An 18,263-nucleotide genomic window follows, 5' to 3' on the forward strand; every position below is an offset into this window, starting at 1 on the left:
TTATAATGTATTATATATTTTAGGGTAAATTACAAACACCCCCTGAGGTATGGTCAAATTACAAAACCCCCCTCTTGTTTGGATAATTACATCTACCCCCTCAACTATGATTTTTTCTTACACCTCCACCCTTATGGTGCCAAATTCAACGTAATTATCTAGATTCCGTGAAATGTGCTCTAGTTTGTACTCGTTTTGTGTAAAAATACAGTTTTCGATGCACCACAAACTGATATATACAAGTTAAAAATCACATATTATGATCATCTTTCTTCATAATGTAGAGTTTGAATGGGATAAAACGGGTACAAAAGTGATAATATTCCATATAATCTCGAAGATTCCACTAAATTTGAGGAGTTGAGGGGTGGTTGTAATTATCCAAACAAGAGAGGTGTTTTGTAATTTTACCATACCTCAGGGGTGTTTGTAATTTACCCTATATTTTATTATTTTTATACTTTATTCTTCTCTGATCACTTTATAAAACAAGAATAAAAAATTATTAATTTTCTTTCACTTATCTCTCTCTCCTCTCTCTCTCTCGCTCTCTCTTCTTTCTTCTTTCTTCTTTCTTTACTCCTCTCGTTTTTCACGCACAGCCCCCCCCCCCCCATCGCCCTCTGTTCTTCCGTCCTTCTTTTCTTCTCTTCCTCCTTGTTTATTCTTAATTCTTCCCATTTCCACCCAAGCATTACTTTATTTTCCCACTTATTTTTTCATTTTTTTTTCATTTTCATTTTCATCTTCTTCGTTTTCTTTTCTTTGGTGGATAGCTATGGCAGCTAACACTTGGATTGGGTCACATTCTACCTAGATCCGTTCACCAGCAACATTTTCGACAAGATTCAGTAACCCACGACGTAGATCCGACGATGCCATTTTTTTTAGCTAAAAACCGGTTTTTCGTGTTGGACCGTTGGTTTCCGGGTTACCCGGTTCTTACCGGTTGAACCGGATTTTTAGTGATTAACCCGGTTTTTTGAGCATTTTGGGTTTTAACATCTAACCGGACCGGAAATGGCGGCGGTTCGCGGTTGAACCGGTCGGACCGGCCGGTCCGGTCCGGTTTTCAAAACATTGCTTTACACAATTTCAGATATTTTCTTTTATTTCTCACCTATTTAATAGAAGGTATAATAGATTGTACACATTTTCTATTAAAAAATTTCGATCAACAATTAATCAGAGGGGCTGTTATTTGTTATTTAGCCTAAGTTCAGGGAGTTTTCGTAATTTACCCTATATTTTTCTATCCCAGTAGCCAAAGATAAGAGGTGTGAAATATATATATATATATATATATATATATATATATATATATATATATATATATATTAAACATGCTCTTTTTACAATTTGTTCAAAAGCAGACTCATCACTTCTTTCAAATCTTTGTAATAATAAAGCAAGTGTAGCAGCAAATTATTTACCTAAATTATCCCCAGACATGAAAACATACCTTTTCTTCCTTCATATTTTTCTGCTAATAACAACTTCTTTATTGTGCCTTCTAAAAGCATCAGCCTCAGCTACAACTGAAGCAACTGCTCTGGTGAAATGGAAGAACACTCTATCACCATCTCCTGTTTTAAACTCATGGTCACTCAACAACCTCAGAAACCTCTGCCGCTCATGGACCGGCATTCAATGCAACTCCGGCGGCTCCGTTTCTCAAATCAACCTCCCCAATTCGAATCTCACCGGAGCTATCAGCCACCTCGATTTCTCCTCGCTCGCAAATCTCACAACTCTCAATCTCAATGGCAATAGCTTCAACGGGACAATCCCAACCAGTATCGGAAATCTGACGAAGCTTGTTTTTTTCGACCTGAGCGAGAATTTGTTGGATGGCTCAATCCCATTGGAAATCGGCAATCTGAGAGAGATACAGTACATTAGTATTTTCAACAACAGTCTCAACGGAGAAATCCCTTATCAAATAGGCAATCTCCAAAACGTGCGGTATCTGAATTTGGGTTCTAATTACTTGGAAACTCCTGATTGGTCTAGATTTCCGAATTTCCCATTTCTGACACACCTCATGTTTAATGACAACAATATCACTTTGGAATTTCCGGATTTCATAACCACTTGTCTGAATCTTACCCTTCTTGATTTGTCACAAAACAACCTCATTGGACAAATTCCCGAGTCTTTGTTTAATCTGGTGAAACTCGAATACCTTAACCTCGCTTTTAATTCGCTGCAAGGGAACTTTTCGACCAACCTCACAAAGCTACCGAAATTGAAAGATCTTCGTTTGGAGAGCAACTTATTCTCCGGCCACATTCTTGATTCCATCACCTTTTTACCGAACCTCGAAATTCTTCACCTGTTCAACAATTTGTTTCAGGGAGAAATTCCGCCGGAAATAGGTCAACTCAGGCGACTCCAGGAGCTAGATCTCCAGCAAAACGGCTTCAACTCCACAATTCCGGCCGAGCTCGGCCTATGCACTAACCTCACCTTCTTAGCATTAGCCGTCAATTCATTCACCGGACCTTTGCCTTTATCCTTTTCGAATTTGACAGAGTTAACCGATTTGGGAATCTCCGACAATAGTCTCTCCGGCGATATCTCGCCTTTCATCAGAAGCTGGACCAAACTAACGTCACTGCAGGTTCAAAGCAATCATTTCACTGGAGAAGTCCCGCCGGAGATAGGCCTACTCACAAATCTGAATTATCTGTATCTGTACAACAATTCATTTTCAGGCCAAATCCCACCGGAAGTAGGTAACCTGCAACACTTGTTGAAGCTAGACCTTTCGACCAACCAGTTTTCAGGCGAAATACCTTCAACACTCGGCAACCTCACGAAACTTTTGCTCTTAAACCTTTTCTCAAACAATCTTACCGGAACTATTCCATCTGCGATTGGAGATTTGAATTTATTAGAGACTCTTGATCTCAATACAAACCAATTGAGTGGTCAGATACCAGAATCCTTCTCCAACCTCACTAGCCTATCGACTTTGTCCGTATTTATGAATAACCTATCAGGCATTCTCCCACAGGATTTTGGGCAAAACAGTCCCCAGTTAGCCAGTGTTAGCTTTTCCATCAACAACTTCTCTGGTCAGATTCCTCCTGGAATATGCAGTGGCTTTGCTTTTGATCACTTTACGGTGAACAACAACAGGTTTTCAGGGCTTTTGCCTCAATGCTTAAAGAACTGCTCGGGCTTAAGAAGGGTACGTCTCGAAAACAACCGATTTTCGGGAAATATTTCGGATGTATTTGGAGTTCATCCACAGCTCGACTTCGTTTCTCTGAGCAGTAATCAATTCACCGGCCAACTTGACGCCGAGTGGGGACAATGCGAACAGCTCACAAATATTCAGATGGATAATAATAAAATATCCGGACCTATCCCAGTTGAGCTCGGAAATCTGACACAACTTGGTGTTCTTGTCTTGGATTCGAACAAGTTAACGGGCAAAGTTCCTGTCGAATTTGGAAAGCTAGAGCAACTGTTTAATCTCAGCCTGAGCAACAATCAGTTGAGTGGCGAAATTCCGACAGCTGTAGGCCGACTGACGAAGCTACAGCATCTTGATTTGTCGGGGAATAAATTCGGAGGAAATATTCCGGAAGAACTTGGAAATTGCGAAGGCTTGCTGAACTTGAAGCTCAGCAATAACTTATTATCAGGGGAGATCCCTTCTGAACTCGGATATTTGACGAGGCTACAAATCGCGTTGGACCTCAGTAACAATTCACTTTCGGGGAATATTCCGTCATCATTCGGAAGTCTGACCGCCTTGGAGATTTTCAATGTTTCGCACAACAATCTTTCGGGCAGAATTCCTACAGCGTTGCTTGGAATGATAAGTTTGAGCGACTTCGACTTCTCTTACAATAATCTGTCTGGTCCGATCCCGACTGGCGATATATTCAGAAAAGCACCTGCAAAAGCCTACATCGAAAACTTCGCTTTATGTGGACCTGCAGAAGCATTACCTCCTTGTGATGTCATCTCTTTAACTTCAAAGTCGAATAATGATCGGACAAAGATTCTTGTCGGTGTCATTGTGCCAGCTGTCAGCCTCGTAATTTTGGCAACCATTATAGCTGGATGTTGCATTCTCCGAGGAAAATCAGAGCAACTCGATGAAGAAACCAAAAGCATGACCAAGTTCGAGAATTCGGAATCGCTCATTTGGGAAAGAGAAGGGAAACTCACATTTGGAGATATTGTCCGAGCAACGAAAAATTTCGACGAGAAATACTGCATCGGAATAGGAGGATTTGGAAGTGTTTATCGAGCTGACTTGGCGAGCGGACAGATTGTAGCGGTGAAAAGGCTCCACGTATCGGAATCGAGCGATGTGCCACTAGCGAATATTCGTAGTTTCGAGAATGAAATCCGGACACTGACAGAAGTGAGGCACAGGAACATAATCAAGCTTTACGGATATTGCTCGAGTAAAGGATCGATGTACTTGGTCTACGAGTACGTAGAGAGAGGCAGCTTGAGATCAGTTCTGTACGACGAAAATGAAGCCCTCCAACTAAACTGGCCCACGAGGGTTAGAATCGTTCAAGGAGTGGCGAACGCACTAGCTTACCTTCACCATGATTGCACACCACCTATCGTCCACCGTGATGTTACGATAAACAACATTTTACTCGAGTCGGAATTCGAACCGAGGCTATCGGATTTCGGCACGGCGAAATTGCTGACTTCTGATTGGTCGAATTGGACAACAATGGCAGGCTCGTACGGCTACATGGCTCCAGGTAAATTCTCGTAATTTCGCTTTCACTACTAAATCTGCATCACGAAGTTAGAATTTTTTTCTGACAATTTACCTTTTTTTTTTTTTTCTGTGCACATTTCAGAGCTTGCGCTGACTATGAAGGTGACGGAAAAATCTGACGTGTACAGCTTTGGAGTTGTGGCCTTGGAAACTATGATGGGGAGGCACCCGGGGGATCTCATATCTACCCTATCGGCAAACTCGGCATTGCATAGTGAACCGGATGTGTTTCTGAAGGATCTGCTCGATCAACGGCTCTCATCTCCCACGGGCAAAACAGCAGAGGAAATTGTGTATGTAGTCACCATGGCGTTATCGTGCGTACGGACCATCCCAGAGTTCCGGCCTAATATGCGTTTCGTTGCACAAGAATTGTCGGCTCGTGATCGGCCTTACCTGCTGCAGCCACTGCAGACAGTAAAACTAAACGAAGCAACAAGTTTCTCAAATTAGGAGGAGTTCGTGATTTGCCGCGATAAGTATACATAATCACATAATCAATGCTTGGACTCTGCATATACATAAATCCAGGGGAATTATGTCTTTATTGGAAACTAATGTACACAATAGTTATCTGTACGGAAACTAATGTAGAGGAGGATTTGACAGTATTTTTTTTTTTTCTATTCTAAAAAATAATAATTCTTCCATTGGCAATGATGCCCAGCATTCAATTAGCACATAAACATAATCAGCATGCATATACAATTCACAGAAATACTAAATAATTGAGAAATCAATCAGAAATGAAGCCATGAAAATTGAAACCCTTACCTGGAATAAAAAAAAAAAGGAAACAGCGGATCGGAGAAGAACTCCATGTGCAACTACAGAGCAGAGGAAAAGCAATGATATATGAACTAGCTATACGAGCATACGGAATATCGGTGTTGGGCGCCGATCACTTGTCGGATAGAACGATAACATAAGGGTTTATGGAACGGGATTCCGGCACCGGCGAGTGGTGAATAGAATTGGACGGTGGCGAGTTGCGCATTTTCATTTGGGTTTGGCTTCTTCGAATATTTTATGCCCCCGTTTGTTCATCACGCGCGTTTTTGGAGCGTATACGATTCATCCCCATTTTTTCTGCTTTTGTTTGTTTTCTTACTATAGAGTATAGAGGTTGAGAATTTTATTTTATTTTATTTTTATTTTTTGAATTTTGGATTGAGGAACTTTTGAACTCAGAGGATAAAAAAAAAAAAAGTTAAAATATTATTTTGTCAAAAAATTTTAAATTAGTGAAAAATTTAATATTTATTAGTTTTATACATTATTTAATTAATAACTTATCATTACTTTGTGAAATTAGTTTTATTATTATTATTTATTATTATTATTATTATTGTTGTTGTTGTTGTTGTTGTTGTTGTTGTTGTTGTTGTTGTTGTTGTTGTTTTCAATAAACTCAATCAAGCTCATAAAGATGATGAAGTTGAAGATGATAGTTCACAACAAAACCCGTTCCTCGGTCGAGAACTCTTCAAATAAAAAATATATTTAATATTTCTGTAAGTGAGTTACGACGAAATAAAATCGAAGTTCTTACAATGTTAAGATGAGGAATGAGATTCAAGTAATGTCAACTTCAACGAGAAGCAAAAGAAAATTAAAACATATTTGCTATATGTTTATAGATTTATGAAATTGTACTATGTATTATTTGAAGATTTATTTATATGCATTATTAATTTATATATTAGATGCATGATATTTATTAGAATTTTCAAATATGTATTATTTTACAAAAAAAAAAGAGAAGTATTAATTTAGTATGTTGTCCCCGAGCCAAAACTGATTTTTTTTTTATTATTTAAATGATGTTATTAAGTTATCGAGTATTAATTTATCGATGTTCTAGTGCACTTTTAAAGATGTCATAAAAGTGGGGTGGGTGAGTTTGACCCTTTAAAAAATTTATGCTTACAGATGTGATGATGATAGTACTACTTGCTTCAAGTTTCTCCTTTTATTTTTTAATAGGGAAAATTAGTTAAAATCATTAGGTATTTGCAATTATTAATAAGAGGGACACGCTTTCAATTTTGATTATGTTTTTCTGCACAAATTATTTATTAGAAGTCTTTTGACTACTTTTCTATAAATATATTTGTGACTACTTTACCATTGATATCATCGTTATAACGAGATAAGGTCAAGTTTTCTCGTGAAATGGATTTTTTTGTAGATGCTACGTTCAGTTAAATACATTGCGTGATCTTACACTATTGATTTATACATAATAAATAATGACAAACACTCATATATATAATATATGTGTGCTAAGTGAATAGTTATTTATATAGATTAATAGTGCAAAATCGCCCGATGTTTTTCACCAGATATAGCATCTCATAGACGAGTTTAACGAGAATTGCAAAATAAAAATTGATAATACATGTCAATTTTTTTTCCAATCAATGTCGTTCTCAAAAAATGCCTCTCCGAAAAGCATTTCATATTTCTTATAATTTTTAACCGTAATGAATTTTAATAGGAAAATCGACTTTTAGTTCAACGAATTAAGATGGTGTTTGCAAGAGTTTATTTAAAAACTTAAGTTAGTGATTGTGAATTAAGTTGATATTAAATGCTTATTTTTAAAAGTAGGGAATATTTGGAAAATTTCTCAAAATCAACTTAAATAGAAAAAGACAAGTCCAGAGACGCTTTTAAAATTATATCTGAAATCAACTTATTTTAATAGACGTCAAAATAGAAGATCATTTTTTCAAACATCTAAAAACAAATAACGGTTGAAAAAAGCTCAAAATTTGTTTCTAAAAACTCTTGCAAACACCAGCACTTGAGTCACCATGATTTACTCCTCCATCAATTTTTTTTTTCTTTTAGTTTATTTTAATTTTAAATGTGATTGTGTTTTAAATGAGTAGCTCCTTATAATAAAGTTTAAAAGAAGGCCACTTTGTTTGAACCCAACAACCTATCCAATTGTTTTATATGAGAGTTAAAAAGTCAACTTTTCACACACAAGTCAACAACAATTTGCTCAAAGATGACAGTCTGGACAGATGAAATGCCAGCCCTCATATTTGAAGTTCTTATTTTTCTTGGTCAACGCTTTATTAAAATAGGAAACTTACCAAATTTCCCATAAGATTCAATTTAAAGCAATAGTAGCTGAGTTATATTACTTAATTAGTTCCCATTGCTAGTATTGGATTCTTTTAGAGATTTTCTTACAACCACCGATAAAAAATAATTCATTTGTCTCATATTATATGTCTTTTTAATGTGTTTTTTCTTTTTTACAAAATTATTTGTCAAGTTAGAGCTCCAATAAAGTACTAATTGCATTTTTATCAATTTTGCTCATTTATCACTTTTAATTAGTTAACTAAAAAAAATTAAAGACAAGGGTATTTTAGCATTTACTATGTTATTTTTTGTTATAATTTATGCGTATTTATTACTCCATCCATTCAACAATATCTGTCATTTTAAAAAAAATTATTACATATTATCTATCACTTTAGAATTCCAATAGTACATTAATTGCATATTTTTCAATTATATCCTCATTAACTCTTCAACACTTTCTCTGCATTAATTAATAAATAATACTCCCTCCTTCCCTTTATATTTGACGTTTTGGCCATGAATTTTTTTTCCAATTTATTTGGCGTTTTAAAATTCAAAGCAAATTTATATTTTCCTTTCCATTTTCGCCCTTACTGTTAATTGCTCTAACTCTTCAGCTTCTAGGTACCTATGGAATTAATGAATAATTATTTGGAGAGAGGAAAGGACAATCTGGGGTATTTCTATCAAATTAAAGAATAATTAATGAAATTCTTAATTTGTGTGAAAAATCCTAAAACATCAAATATTAAGGGAAGGGGCTTTTGAGATCCTACACCGGGTGAAATACACCGGGTAGATCTTTACCATTCATATACACACAAACACACACACACCCACATTGGTATGTGTAGATCAACGGTAAAAAATCACCCGGTGTAACCTTCACCGGGTGTAGGGTAGATAAAACCAAGGGAAGGATGGAGTAGTATTTTAATCTAACAATATCTATTTTCCTAAAATTATTACATTTTTTAAGATTTGTGCAAATATGAGAAACGACTATTATTTAGAAACCGAAGGAGCCAAGCAACCTTTTCATTGTCTATTTTTCAAATTGTCAATTGACTCAAATAAGAACAAACAGAAAAAAAGTCAACCCTTTTAATGTACTCACACACTAGCAAGTGGTAACAACCATAATAAACATATATTAATACCACAAACAACCCCAAATCAAGAGAGTAGAAATAAATAAACAAAAAAAGCAAACCCAGTTGTTTTCAATTCAAATGTTTGCAATAACAATCAAAGCAAATGTAGCAGCAAATTAATTCACCAAAAAAAACACACACACAGACAATGAAAACATACCTTTTCTTCCTCCTTCATATTTTTCTGCTAACAACAACAACTTCTCTATTGCCCCTTCCAAAAGCAGCAGCCTCACCTACAACTGAAGCAACTGCTCTGGTGAAATGGAAGAACACACTACCATCACCATCTCCTGTACTAAACTCATGGTCACTCACCAACCTCCGAAACCTCTGCCGCTCATGGACCGGCATCCGATGCAACTCCGGCGGCTCCGTCTCTCAAATCGACCTCTCCGATTCGAATCTCGCCGGAACCATCAGCCAATTCGATTTCTCCTCACTCATAAACCTCACAACTCTCAACCTCAACGGCAATGCCTTCAACGGCTCGATCCCGACGAGTATCGGAAATCTGACGAAGCTCGTTTCGTTCGACCTCAGCGACAATTTGCTTGACGGCCCGATCCCGATTGAGATCGGCAATCTGAGGGAGATTGAATACTTCACCTTGCTCAACAACTCTCTAATTGGAGAAATTCCTCACCAATTCGGCAATCTCCAAAAGGTAAGGTATTTGAATTTGGGCTCTAATTACTTGGAAACCCCTGATTGGTCTAGGTTTCCGAGCTTTCCACTTCTAACGCACCTCATGATTAACTACAACGAGCTTACGTTAGGGTTTCCCGACTTCATCACAGCTTGTCAGAAGCTCACCGTTCTCGATTTGTCGCAAAACAAACTCACCGGACAAGTTCCTGAGTCTTTGTTCAATCTGGTTCAACTCGAGTACCTTAACCTAACCTTGAATTCGTTACAAGGGTCCTTTTCGACGAACCTCACGAAGCTGTCGAAATTGAAGGATCTTCGATTGTCGAGCAACTTATTCTCCGGCCACATTCTTGATTATGTCACTTTTATGCCAAACCTCGAAATTCTTCATCTGTTCAACAATTCATTTCAGGGGGGAATCCCGCCGGAAATAGGTCAACTCCGGCAACTCCAGGAGCTAGATCTCCGGCAGAACGCCTTCAACTCCACAATTCCGGCCGAGCTCGGCCTCTGCACTAACCTCACCTTCTTAGCATTCGCCCTCAATTCGTTCACTGGACCGTTGCCTTCATCCTTTTCGAACTTAACCGAGCTATCCAACTTGGGAATCTCCGACAACAGTTTCTCCGGCGATATCTCGCCGTTCATCGGGAGCTGGACGAAACTAACGTCGCTGCAGATTCAAAACAATCACTTCACCGGCGAAATCCCGCCGGAGATTGGCCTGATGACGGATCTGAATTATCTGTTTTTGTACAACAATTCATTTTCCGGCGAAATCCCACCGGAGATAGGCAGCCTGCAGCACCTGTTGATGCTAGACCTTTCGACCAATCTATTTTCAGGCGGCATACCTTCGACACTCGGCAACCTCGCAAACCTTTCGATACTAAACCTTTTCTCAAACAGTCTTACAGGAACCATTCCTTCCACGATTGGAGACTTGAGTTTACTACAGATTCTTGATATCAATACAAACCAATTGACTGGTCCGATACCGGATTCCTTCTCCAACCTCACTAGCCTGTCGACTCTATCGGTGTACACGAATAACCTTTCGGGGATTCTCCCACCAGATCTCGGGCAGAATATTCCTCAGTTAACCAGTGTTAGCTTTTCCAACAACAGCTTCTCTGGGGAGATTCCATCTGGCATATGCAGCGGCCTGTTGTTCGATCAGTTTACGGTGAACGGCAATGGGTTTTCGGGGCTTCTGCCGCAATGCTTGAAGAACTGCTCGGGGTTAAGAAGGGTGCGCCTCGAAGACAATCGGTTCTCGGGGAATGTTTCGGATGCGTTTGGAGTTCATCCGCTGCTCGACTTCGTTTCTCTGAGCAGAAATCAATTCACCGGCCAGCTCGATGGCGAGTGGGGTCAATGCAGAAATCTCACAAATATTCAGATGGATCACAATAGAATATCCGGACGTATCCCAGCTGAGCTCGGAAATCTGACACAGCTTGGCGTTCTTGCCTTGGATTCGAACGAGTTAACGGGCGAAGTTCCTGTGGAGTTCGGAAAGCTGGAGCAGCTGTTTAATCTCAACCTGAGCAACAATCAGTTGAGTGGCGAAATTCCTACAACTATCGGCCAACTGACGAAGCTCCGGAATCTTGATTTGTCGGGGAATAAATTCAGAGGGAATATTCCCGAGGAAGTTGGTAACTGCGAAGGCTTGCTGAACTTGAAGCTGAGCAATAACTTATTATCAGGGGAGATCCCTTCGGAACTCGGAGATTTGACGAGGCTGCAAATCGTGTTGGACCTCAGTAACAATTCACTTTCGGGGAATATTCCGTCATCCTTCGGAAGGTTGACCTCATTGGAGATTCTCAACCTCTCGCACAACAATCTTTCGGGCCGAATCCCAGCAGCATTGTCTGGAATGATTAGTTTGAGAGACTTCGATTTCTCTTACAATAATCTGTCTGGTCCGATCCCAGCCGGCGATATATTCAGCAGAGCACCCGCAAAAGCATATATTCCAAACTCCGGTTTATGTGGAACTGCAGAAGCATTACCTCGTTGTGATGCCCCCTCTTTAACTTCAAAGTCGAGTAATAATCGGACGAAGATTCTTGTCGGTGCCATTGTGCCAGCTGTTAGCCTCGTAATTTTGGCAACCATTATAGCTGGATGTTGCATTTGCCGAGGGAAATCAAAGCAACTCGATGAAGAAACCAAAAGCATGACCAAGTTCGAGGATTCGGAATCGCTCGTTTGGGAAAGAGAAGGGAAACTCACATTTGGAGATATTGTTCGAGCAACGAAAAATTTCGACGAGAAATACTGCATCGGAAGAGGAGGATTTGGAAGCGTTTATCGAGCTGACTTGGCGAGCGGACAGAGTGTAGCGGTGAAAAGGCTCCACGTATCGGAATCGAGCGACGTGCCACTGGCGAATATTCGTAGTTTCGAGAATGAAATCCGGACACTGACGGAAGTGAGGCACAGGAACATAATCAAGCTTTATGGATATTGCTCGAGTAAAGGATCGATGTACTTGGTCTACGAGTACGTAGAGAGAGGCAGCTTGAGATCAGTTCTGTACGACGAAAACGGAGCCCTCCAACTAAACTGGCAGACGAGGGTTAGAATCGTGCAAGGAGTGGCGCACGCGCTAGCCTACCTTCACCATGATTGCACACCACCTATCGTCCACCGTGATGTAACGCTAAACAACATTTTACTCGAGTCGGAATTCGAACCGAGGCTATCGGATTTCGGCACGGCGAAATTGCTGAATTCTGATTCGTCGAATTGGACGACAATGGCAGGCTCTTATGGTTACATGGCGCCAGGTAAATTCTCTTAACTTCTCTTCCTCTACTAAATCTGCATCGTGAAGTTAGAATTTTTTTTCCGACAAGTGAACTTTTTTATTTTGTGTGCGTTTCAGAGCTTGCACTGACAATGAAGGTGACGGAGAAGTCTGACGTGTACAGCTTTGGAGTTGTGGCGTTGGAAATTATGATGGGGAAGCACCCGGGGGATCTCATAAGTTCGCTGTCGGCAAACTCGGCATTGCATAGTGAACCGGATGTGTTTGTGAAGGATCTGATTGATCAACGGCTCTCATCTCCTACGGGCAAAACAGCAGAGGAAATTGTGTTTGTAGTCACCATTGCATTATCGTGCGTAAGAGCAAACCCTGAGTCGCGGCCTAATATGCGTTTCGTTGCACAAGAATTGTCGGCTCGTGATCAGGCTTACCTGCTGAAGCCACTGGCGACAGTAAAACTAAACGAAGCCACAAGTTTCTCAAAGTAGGATAAGTTGGCGATTTTGCGTAGATAAATATACATCAGATAATAATATATCATTGTAAATTTGTTTATAATGTATATGTTTTTGAATATTAGTCGACGAGATACAATAAAATGCAAAAGAATTCAGCGTATTTCCTTTGCTGTAATTATTTACTTTTGGTTGTTGAACCACGTCTATAAGAGCTCCAATTTTCATCTATAAGAACCAATGCATTCGATATTGGAGAGATCAACTACTCATTTCTTGACCAAAAGCCTGATTATTCAGGGAACTCGGTCAAAACACAAAATATGATAAAATTTGCGAATAACAAGCCAACGGCCACACGGGTTTCTTTCCTCTAACGGAAGAACCAGAATTTCAGTTCCTTCTCAACGTTATTCTGGTCCTTTACAGAATTGCTGATCCATTTATCAGTTCAGTCTTGCAAAAGCCCGAGAAACTTTTTAATTCTTTGAAAATCGCAGATAGTTAGAATAAAAAGGAAGGGGAACACAATGTGAATATTGATCATGGCCAATTATCTTCAAGAAGAACGACTACCCACCAAGAAAATCTTGTCCCGGTGAAAATCTTGAATATGGGATTTCATAAAGGACAAGATTTTCTTGATTGACAGTCAATTCTTCTTGAAGTTGATAAGCCATAATGAAGATTACTTGTATCGCGTTTCCCGTTTTCTAATTGTCTACATTAGCTGGGTCACCCTCATCCACTGGTCGTATCACCTTCTACACCATAATTCTCTTTGGCAGGTGAAACAGGTACTGCATGTGTCATCAACTCTATACGGGGGTTTTCCGTGGTAGGTGGTTCTTCTATTCTCAGCTGTAGATTTCTTTGAACTGAAAAATAATAATCAAGAATCAGAAAAATGACTACTGCATTGTAGTCTTAACATAACAGCATTGCAAATTTCAGCTGAAACCTGCTGCTAGGCTATATGGGACTCAACTCAATTGAGATACTTGTGGACTGTTTGGACATTTCACAATAATTCAATTTCATATCATATAGGCATATATCACATCGTTTTGCTTAGTGTATAATTCAGTATACATTTCGAACAATGAAGATGTAAAACAAATATTTTTTTCCTCTTTCGATTGAATTTTATCATTTCCTTCTAGAATTTGTCTGTTCGACAAGGCTTATTATAAATTTGCACAATTCTAAAATGGGAAGCAAACTGAAATCAGTTCTACTTGGTCTACAACACATAATAATATTAATCAATCCAAATATGATAAACGAAAAGTTATCTTAAAAATCCCCAAAAACAAAAAGTCGATATATAGCAAACTGAGAAACAAGAACAAAATTTCAACTAGTCGAAAATATAACTTCTAAACAATAGCATTAGCAGCACTAGCAATCCTGGGCCAGAGATCCGCACACTCCTTTCCGATCGGGCCGGTGATGGCAGAACCTACACAAAGTAACCAATACAAGAATGAATAATTATTAATTTGAAAAAAAAAACAACTGAAACAGTTGCAATGAAGTTTCTTGCAAGTGTAGGAAGAAGAGAATCTTGACATAAAATGAATGAACAAACATTATTACCTTTCATTTCACCCTTGGGATTCACAATGACCCCAGCATTATCTGCAGTAATGCCGAACAAACAAGAATTAGCAAAAAATTTGTATACTCTCGTGTGAACAAAATATTGAATGATTTAATAGTATAATTACGATTAATTTATATGATTTAAATGAATCAACGCAAGAACAGCAAAACCTAAAAACAATACTGAATTTTCATAATAGAATGAATATTACATATCTCTAGAACTATCATGAAGGTAATATAAACTAAGGATATGTTGACTGCCTAAGAAATAGATAGTGTAGCAATCAAATGTATAGGAGTGTCGGTAATAAGGAAAGTCGAATATGATTTGCTTAACAAAGCACAATACTAAAAGGTAAAACTTTTAACTTTTTATCGAGCTTCATACAACTCAGCATAAGTTGTTACTACGTCAAGAAAAGAGATGGAAGAGATTCAACATAGCATTTAGGCAAAACAAAGACAATGTTTTGTAGGTCTAGATTAATCATACATGTAATGATATACAAACATTTATGAATTATCATGTGTCCAACCAAGATTATACTACAATTATGAGAAGAGTTCTTACAACATTTCAGGCCCATTAAAGTTGGTAAAACGGGATTCTAAAACAAACATCTCAAAAAAATACGACAGGCCTACAACGGAAACCAAGATCAAGGGATGACCTAAAAATCGAACCAAAGGGAATACTTAACTCCAACGTTCGATTTGAAAAAATAATACCAATAAGCAATCTCCACAGAAAACCTAGCTACTTGCTTCACATAACAATATCCATCTAACAACTATTGAATTTCAAATTACGACAGGTACGCATAAAGAGCGTACACCTATACATCAATCAATTAATATAAAAAATACCAAAATAAGGCAGATCACAGTTCATCAAGTCAAAAACAAGTGCAGTGATAGAATGTAAAAAGTGAAAAAAAAAAAAAAAAAAAGAATGGTACCTTCGAAGTACATGAAAACACCGTCCTTTCGGCGCCATGGCTTGCGCTGACGAACAATGACAGCTGGCATGACCTTCTTACGGAGCTCCGGCTTTCCCTTCTTAACAGTAGCCATCACCATATCTCCGACGCAGGCGGAGGGAAGCCTGTTCAGGCGACCCTTGATCCCCTTCACTGATATGATGTACAGATTCTTAGCTCCGGTGTTGTCGGCGCAGTTCACCGTCGCCGCCACCGGCAGACCCAGCGACATCCTGAACTTGTTACCCGCGGATCCTCCGCGCCCTGTCGCACCACATACATTTTTTCGTTAAATTAATACTTCGAATCGAAAAAAACAAAATTGAATCTGGATTTGGAAGAGTGTGATAGTACCTCGCTTCGACATTTTCGGCTTCTCTCGCTCTTTGCTCTGGACTCTGGTTCCTTCCGATGGAAAGAAATGGAAGAAGCCGAAAGCGGAGGCGCTAGGGTTTTATATCAATGGTGAGAAGAATTCGTAAGATGGGACTAGGGTTTTGAGTATGGGCTTACGCAATTTTAGCCCAACTCTATAATATAAACACAATAAATAGCCCATCGCTTTTTTTGTTTGGAAGTCAGGTTATTTATTTTCATTTTTTATTAATGCTTTCAAACTTCAAATTATGGGTGAAAATCAAACGTATCGAATATGAATAAGAACATTTGATTTTTATTTTTTATTTTTTATTTTTTAGGAAGTGTGAAATGAGTTTCAATATCGTTCCGGAGAAAACAAAAAAAAAAAAATGGTATGAAAAAACTTGTTTTAAACTCGAAAATTTTATGAGCGGAATTTGAATTGTTACCTGTAATACAAAAATACATAACAACAATATTTTTTTAATAAGTGTAATTTTTGAAAAAGAAATTCATTTCGCAAATATTTTGAAAATTGAAATAGAACTAGAAATTGAAAACTAATATGTATGCAGATTACGTTCTGAAACAAAAAGGGAAAAAAATAGAAATCGGAACTTGTGAAATTCAGAACGGAAAATAATTATCCAAAATAAAAAATAATATTCAGATCGGAATTGGCATAAACCAAAAATGGTGTTAGAACCGAGTAAACTAATGAAGAAATATAATTTAGGATATTTCAAAATAATGAAGAAACAAAATTATAGTATTCAAATTTCAGATAGTTCAGGACTTTATATATATAAAATATATATATAATTATTTCATGAATTAATACATTTATGATTTATGTGTGAATTTATCAGTATAGATACCACACACATCTGATGTGTCTGTGTGCAAGTAGCAAAGCAATGCCGAGCTCTTCATTTATCGGCAGCTCCCTCCCGCCGCCGCCGTCGTCCACCGCCACCACCAACCGCCGCCGTCCCCACCACACAATCAAAATGTCCCTCAACCCAAACCCCATCACCACCCTAACAAAACTCCTGTGGGGCCAGTCCCTCCCACCAAACCTCCTCATCTCCGCCGCCCGCTCCGCCTGGTCCGCCACCTGGCACCTCATGATGTCCCAGCTAGCCCCCTCCGACCCCACCGGCCGCTACACCCGCTCCGCCTCCCAATTCCGCCTCCCCCTCACCAACATCTCCCGCCAAAACCTCCACCTCTACGTCGGCCTCCCCTGCCCCTGGGCCCACCGAACCCTAATCGTCCGCGCCCTAAAAGGCCTCGAACAATCCATCCCCGTCTCGATCGCCGCCCCCGGCGCCGACGGCTCCTGGGAATTCACGAATCCCTCTCTCCAAAACAAGGATAGTAGTACTACTACTCTCCTCCCCACTTGGGATAAGGCCAACCGCTGCAAAACCTTGAAGGAGGTGTACAACTCCCGCAGCGGAGGGTACAACGGCAGGTCCACCGTACCAATGCTGTGGGACGCTGATAAAAGAGAAGTCATTTGCAATGAGAGCTACGATATCATACAATTCTTCAATTCCGGATTAAACAATCTATCCACTAATCCAACATTAGACCTTTCTCCTCCTCAATTGAAGCCCAAAATCGATAAATGGAATCGAATTATCTACCCCAACATCAACAACGGGGTCTATAGGTATATCTAATCACTACTCCCTCGTCTCGAAAAAAAAAACGTCGAATTTTAGTATAAATTTCCGATAACGGGTATTTTGGGTGATTAGGTGTGGATTTGCGCAAAGTCAAGAAGCGTACGATAGCGCGGTGAATGAGTTGTTTAGTACATTAGATATGGTAGACGAGCATTTGGAACGTTCGAGGTACTTGTGTGGAGACGAATTGACACTTGCAGATGTGTGTTTGTTTACAACTTTGATAAGGTTCGATCCCGTGTACAATGTCTTGTTCAAGTGCACTAAGAAGAAGCTCATCGAATATCCGAATCTTCATGGATACATGAGAGATATTTACCAGGTACATACATACATACATACATACATACATATATGTACATATATATCATGTATGTATATGTGAAGCATTTGGAGCAATTTTCTTGAAGTTAAGTAACATAATGTTTTTGTACAGATTCCGAAAGTTGCAGCTACTTGTAATTTAGGAGCAATTATGGATGGCTATTACAAAACCCTTTTCCCATTGAATCCAGGTGGCATCGGACCCGCCATTCCGCACGCCTGTGAACATGAAATGCTGTCCAAATCCCACAACAGAGAGTGCTTGTCAGTGGTTGAAGAAAATGATGTAAATGCACTCATTGTGTAGAAGCTTGTGTGTAGAACATTACACTGTATTATATGTTAATATTGAATATTATACCGAATTTCAAGCTTTTCTTGTTGA

General features: G+C 39.0%; 4 protein-coding genes across 4 annotated transcripts; 3 read left to right on the forward strand and 1 right to left on the reverse strand.

Annotated features, from left to right (window-relative positions):
* Positions 1-1,339: 1,339 nt before the first annotated feature.
* Positions 1,340-5,376, forward strand: LOC105950174 (uncharacterized). The gene is made up of 2 exons (XM_012973497.2): positions 1,340-4,745; positions 4,848-5,376. The coding sequence occupies exons 1-2, from the start codon at positions 1,451-1,453 to the stop codon at positions 5,216-5,218; spliced, it is 3,666 nt and encodes a 1,221-aa protein (XP_012828951.2). The 5' UTR covers positions 1,340-1,450; the 3' UTR covers positions 5,219-5,376.
* Positions 5,377-9,009: 3,633 nt separating this feature from the next.
* Positions 9,010-13,075, forward strand: LOC105950173 (uncharacterized). Its single transcript, XM_012973496.2, has 2 exons — positions 9,010-12,476; positions 12,575-13,075. The coding sequence occupies exons 1-2, from the start codon at positions 9,173-9,175 to the stop codon at positions 12,943-12,945; spliced, it is 3,675 nt and encodes a 1,224-aa protein (XP_012828950.2). The 5' UTR covers positions 9,010-9,172; the 3' UTR covers positions 12,946-13,075.
* A 1,098-nt stretch (positions 13,076-14,173) lies between these two features.
* LOC105950222 (large ribosomal subunit protein uL14) lies at positions 14,174-16,057 on the reverse strand. Its single transcript, XM_012973567.2, has 4 exons — positions 15,855-16,057; positions 15,480-15,764; positions 14,512-14,553; positions 14,174-14,374 (listed from the first exon to the last, which is right to left on the reverse strand). The coding sequence occupies exons 1-4, from the start codon at positions 15,865-15,867 to the stop codon at positions 14,292-14,294; spliced, it is 423 nt and encodes a 140-aa protein (XP_012829021.1). The 5' UTR covers positions 15,868-16,057; the 3' UTR covers positions 14,174-14,291.
* A 632-nt stretch (positions 16,058-16,689) lies between these two features.
* Positions 16,690-18,263, forward strand: LOC105950185 (Glutathione S-transferase family protein). Its single transcript, XM_012973515.2, has 3 exons — positions 16,690-17,538; positions 17,627-17,876; positions 17,991-18,263. The coding sequence occupies exons 1-3, from the start codon at positions 16,751-16,753 to the stop codon at positions 18,183-18,185; spliced, it is 1,233 nt and encodes a 410-aa protein (XP_012828969.2). The 5' UTR covers positions 16,690-16,750; the 3' UTR covers positions 18,186-18,263.

The sequence above is a fragment of the Erythranthe guttata genome, chromosome 14, assembly GCF_056151865.1.
Source record: "Erythranthe guttata isolate IM_541 chromosome 14, IM_541, whole genome shotgun sequence".
Lineage (NCBI taxonomy): Eukaryota > Viridiplantae > Streptophyta > Magnoliopsida > Lamiales > Phrymaceae > Erythranthe > Erythranthe guttata.

What these genes read in the sequence shown, in the direction of transcription:
- LOC105950174 (XM_012973497.2), top strand. Translation starts at nt 1,451, where the DNA reads ATGAAAACATACCTTTTCTTCCTTCATATTTTTCTGCTAATAACAACT. An exon ending in GTACGGCTACATGGCTCCAG is followed by an intron (nt 4,746 to 4,847) that starts GTAAATTCTCGT and finishes TGCACATTTCAG; the next exon opens with AGCTTGCGCTGACTATGAAG.
- LOC105950173 (XM_012973496.2), top strand. Translation starts at nt 9,173, where the DNA reads ATGAAAACATACCTTTTCTTCCTCCTTCATATTTTTCTGCTAACAACA. An exon ending in TTATGGTTACATGGCGCCAG is followed by an intron (nt 12,477 to 12,574) that starts GTAAATTCTCTT and finishes TGTGCGTTTCAG; the next exon opens with AGCTTGCACTGACAATGAAG.
- LOC105950222 (XM_012973567.2), bottom strand. An exon ending in TGTTTTCATGTACTTCGAAG is followed by an intron (nt 14,554 to 15,479) that starts GTACCATTCTTT and finishes GCATTACTGCAG; the next exon opens with ATAATGCTGGGGTCATTGTG. An exon ending in TCCCAAGGGTGAAATGAAAG is followed by an intron (nt 14,375 to 14,511) that starts GTAATAATGTTT and finishes TACTTTGTGTAG; the next exon opens with GTTCTGCCATCACCGGCCCG.
- LOC105950185 (XM_012973515.2), top strand. Translation starts at nt 16,751, where the DNA reads ATGTGTCTGTGTGCAAGTAGCAAAGCAATGCCGAGCTCTTCATTTATC. An exon ending in ATCAACAACGGGGTCTATAG is followed by an intron (nt 17,539 to 17,626) that starts GTATATCTAATC and finishes TTGGGTGATTAG; the next exon opens with GTGTGGATTTGCGCAAAGTC. An exon ending in ACATGAGAGATATTTACCAG is followed by an intron (nt 17,877 to 17,990) that starts GTACATACATAC and finishes GTTTTTGTACAG; the next exon opens with ATTCCGAAAGTTGCAGCTAC.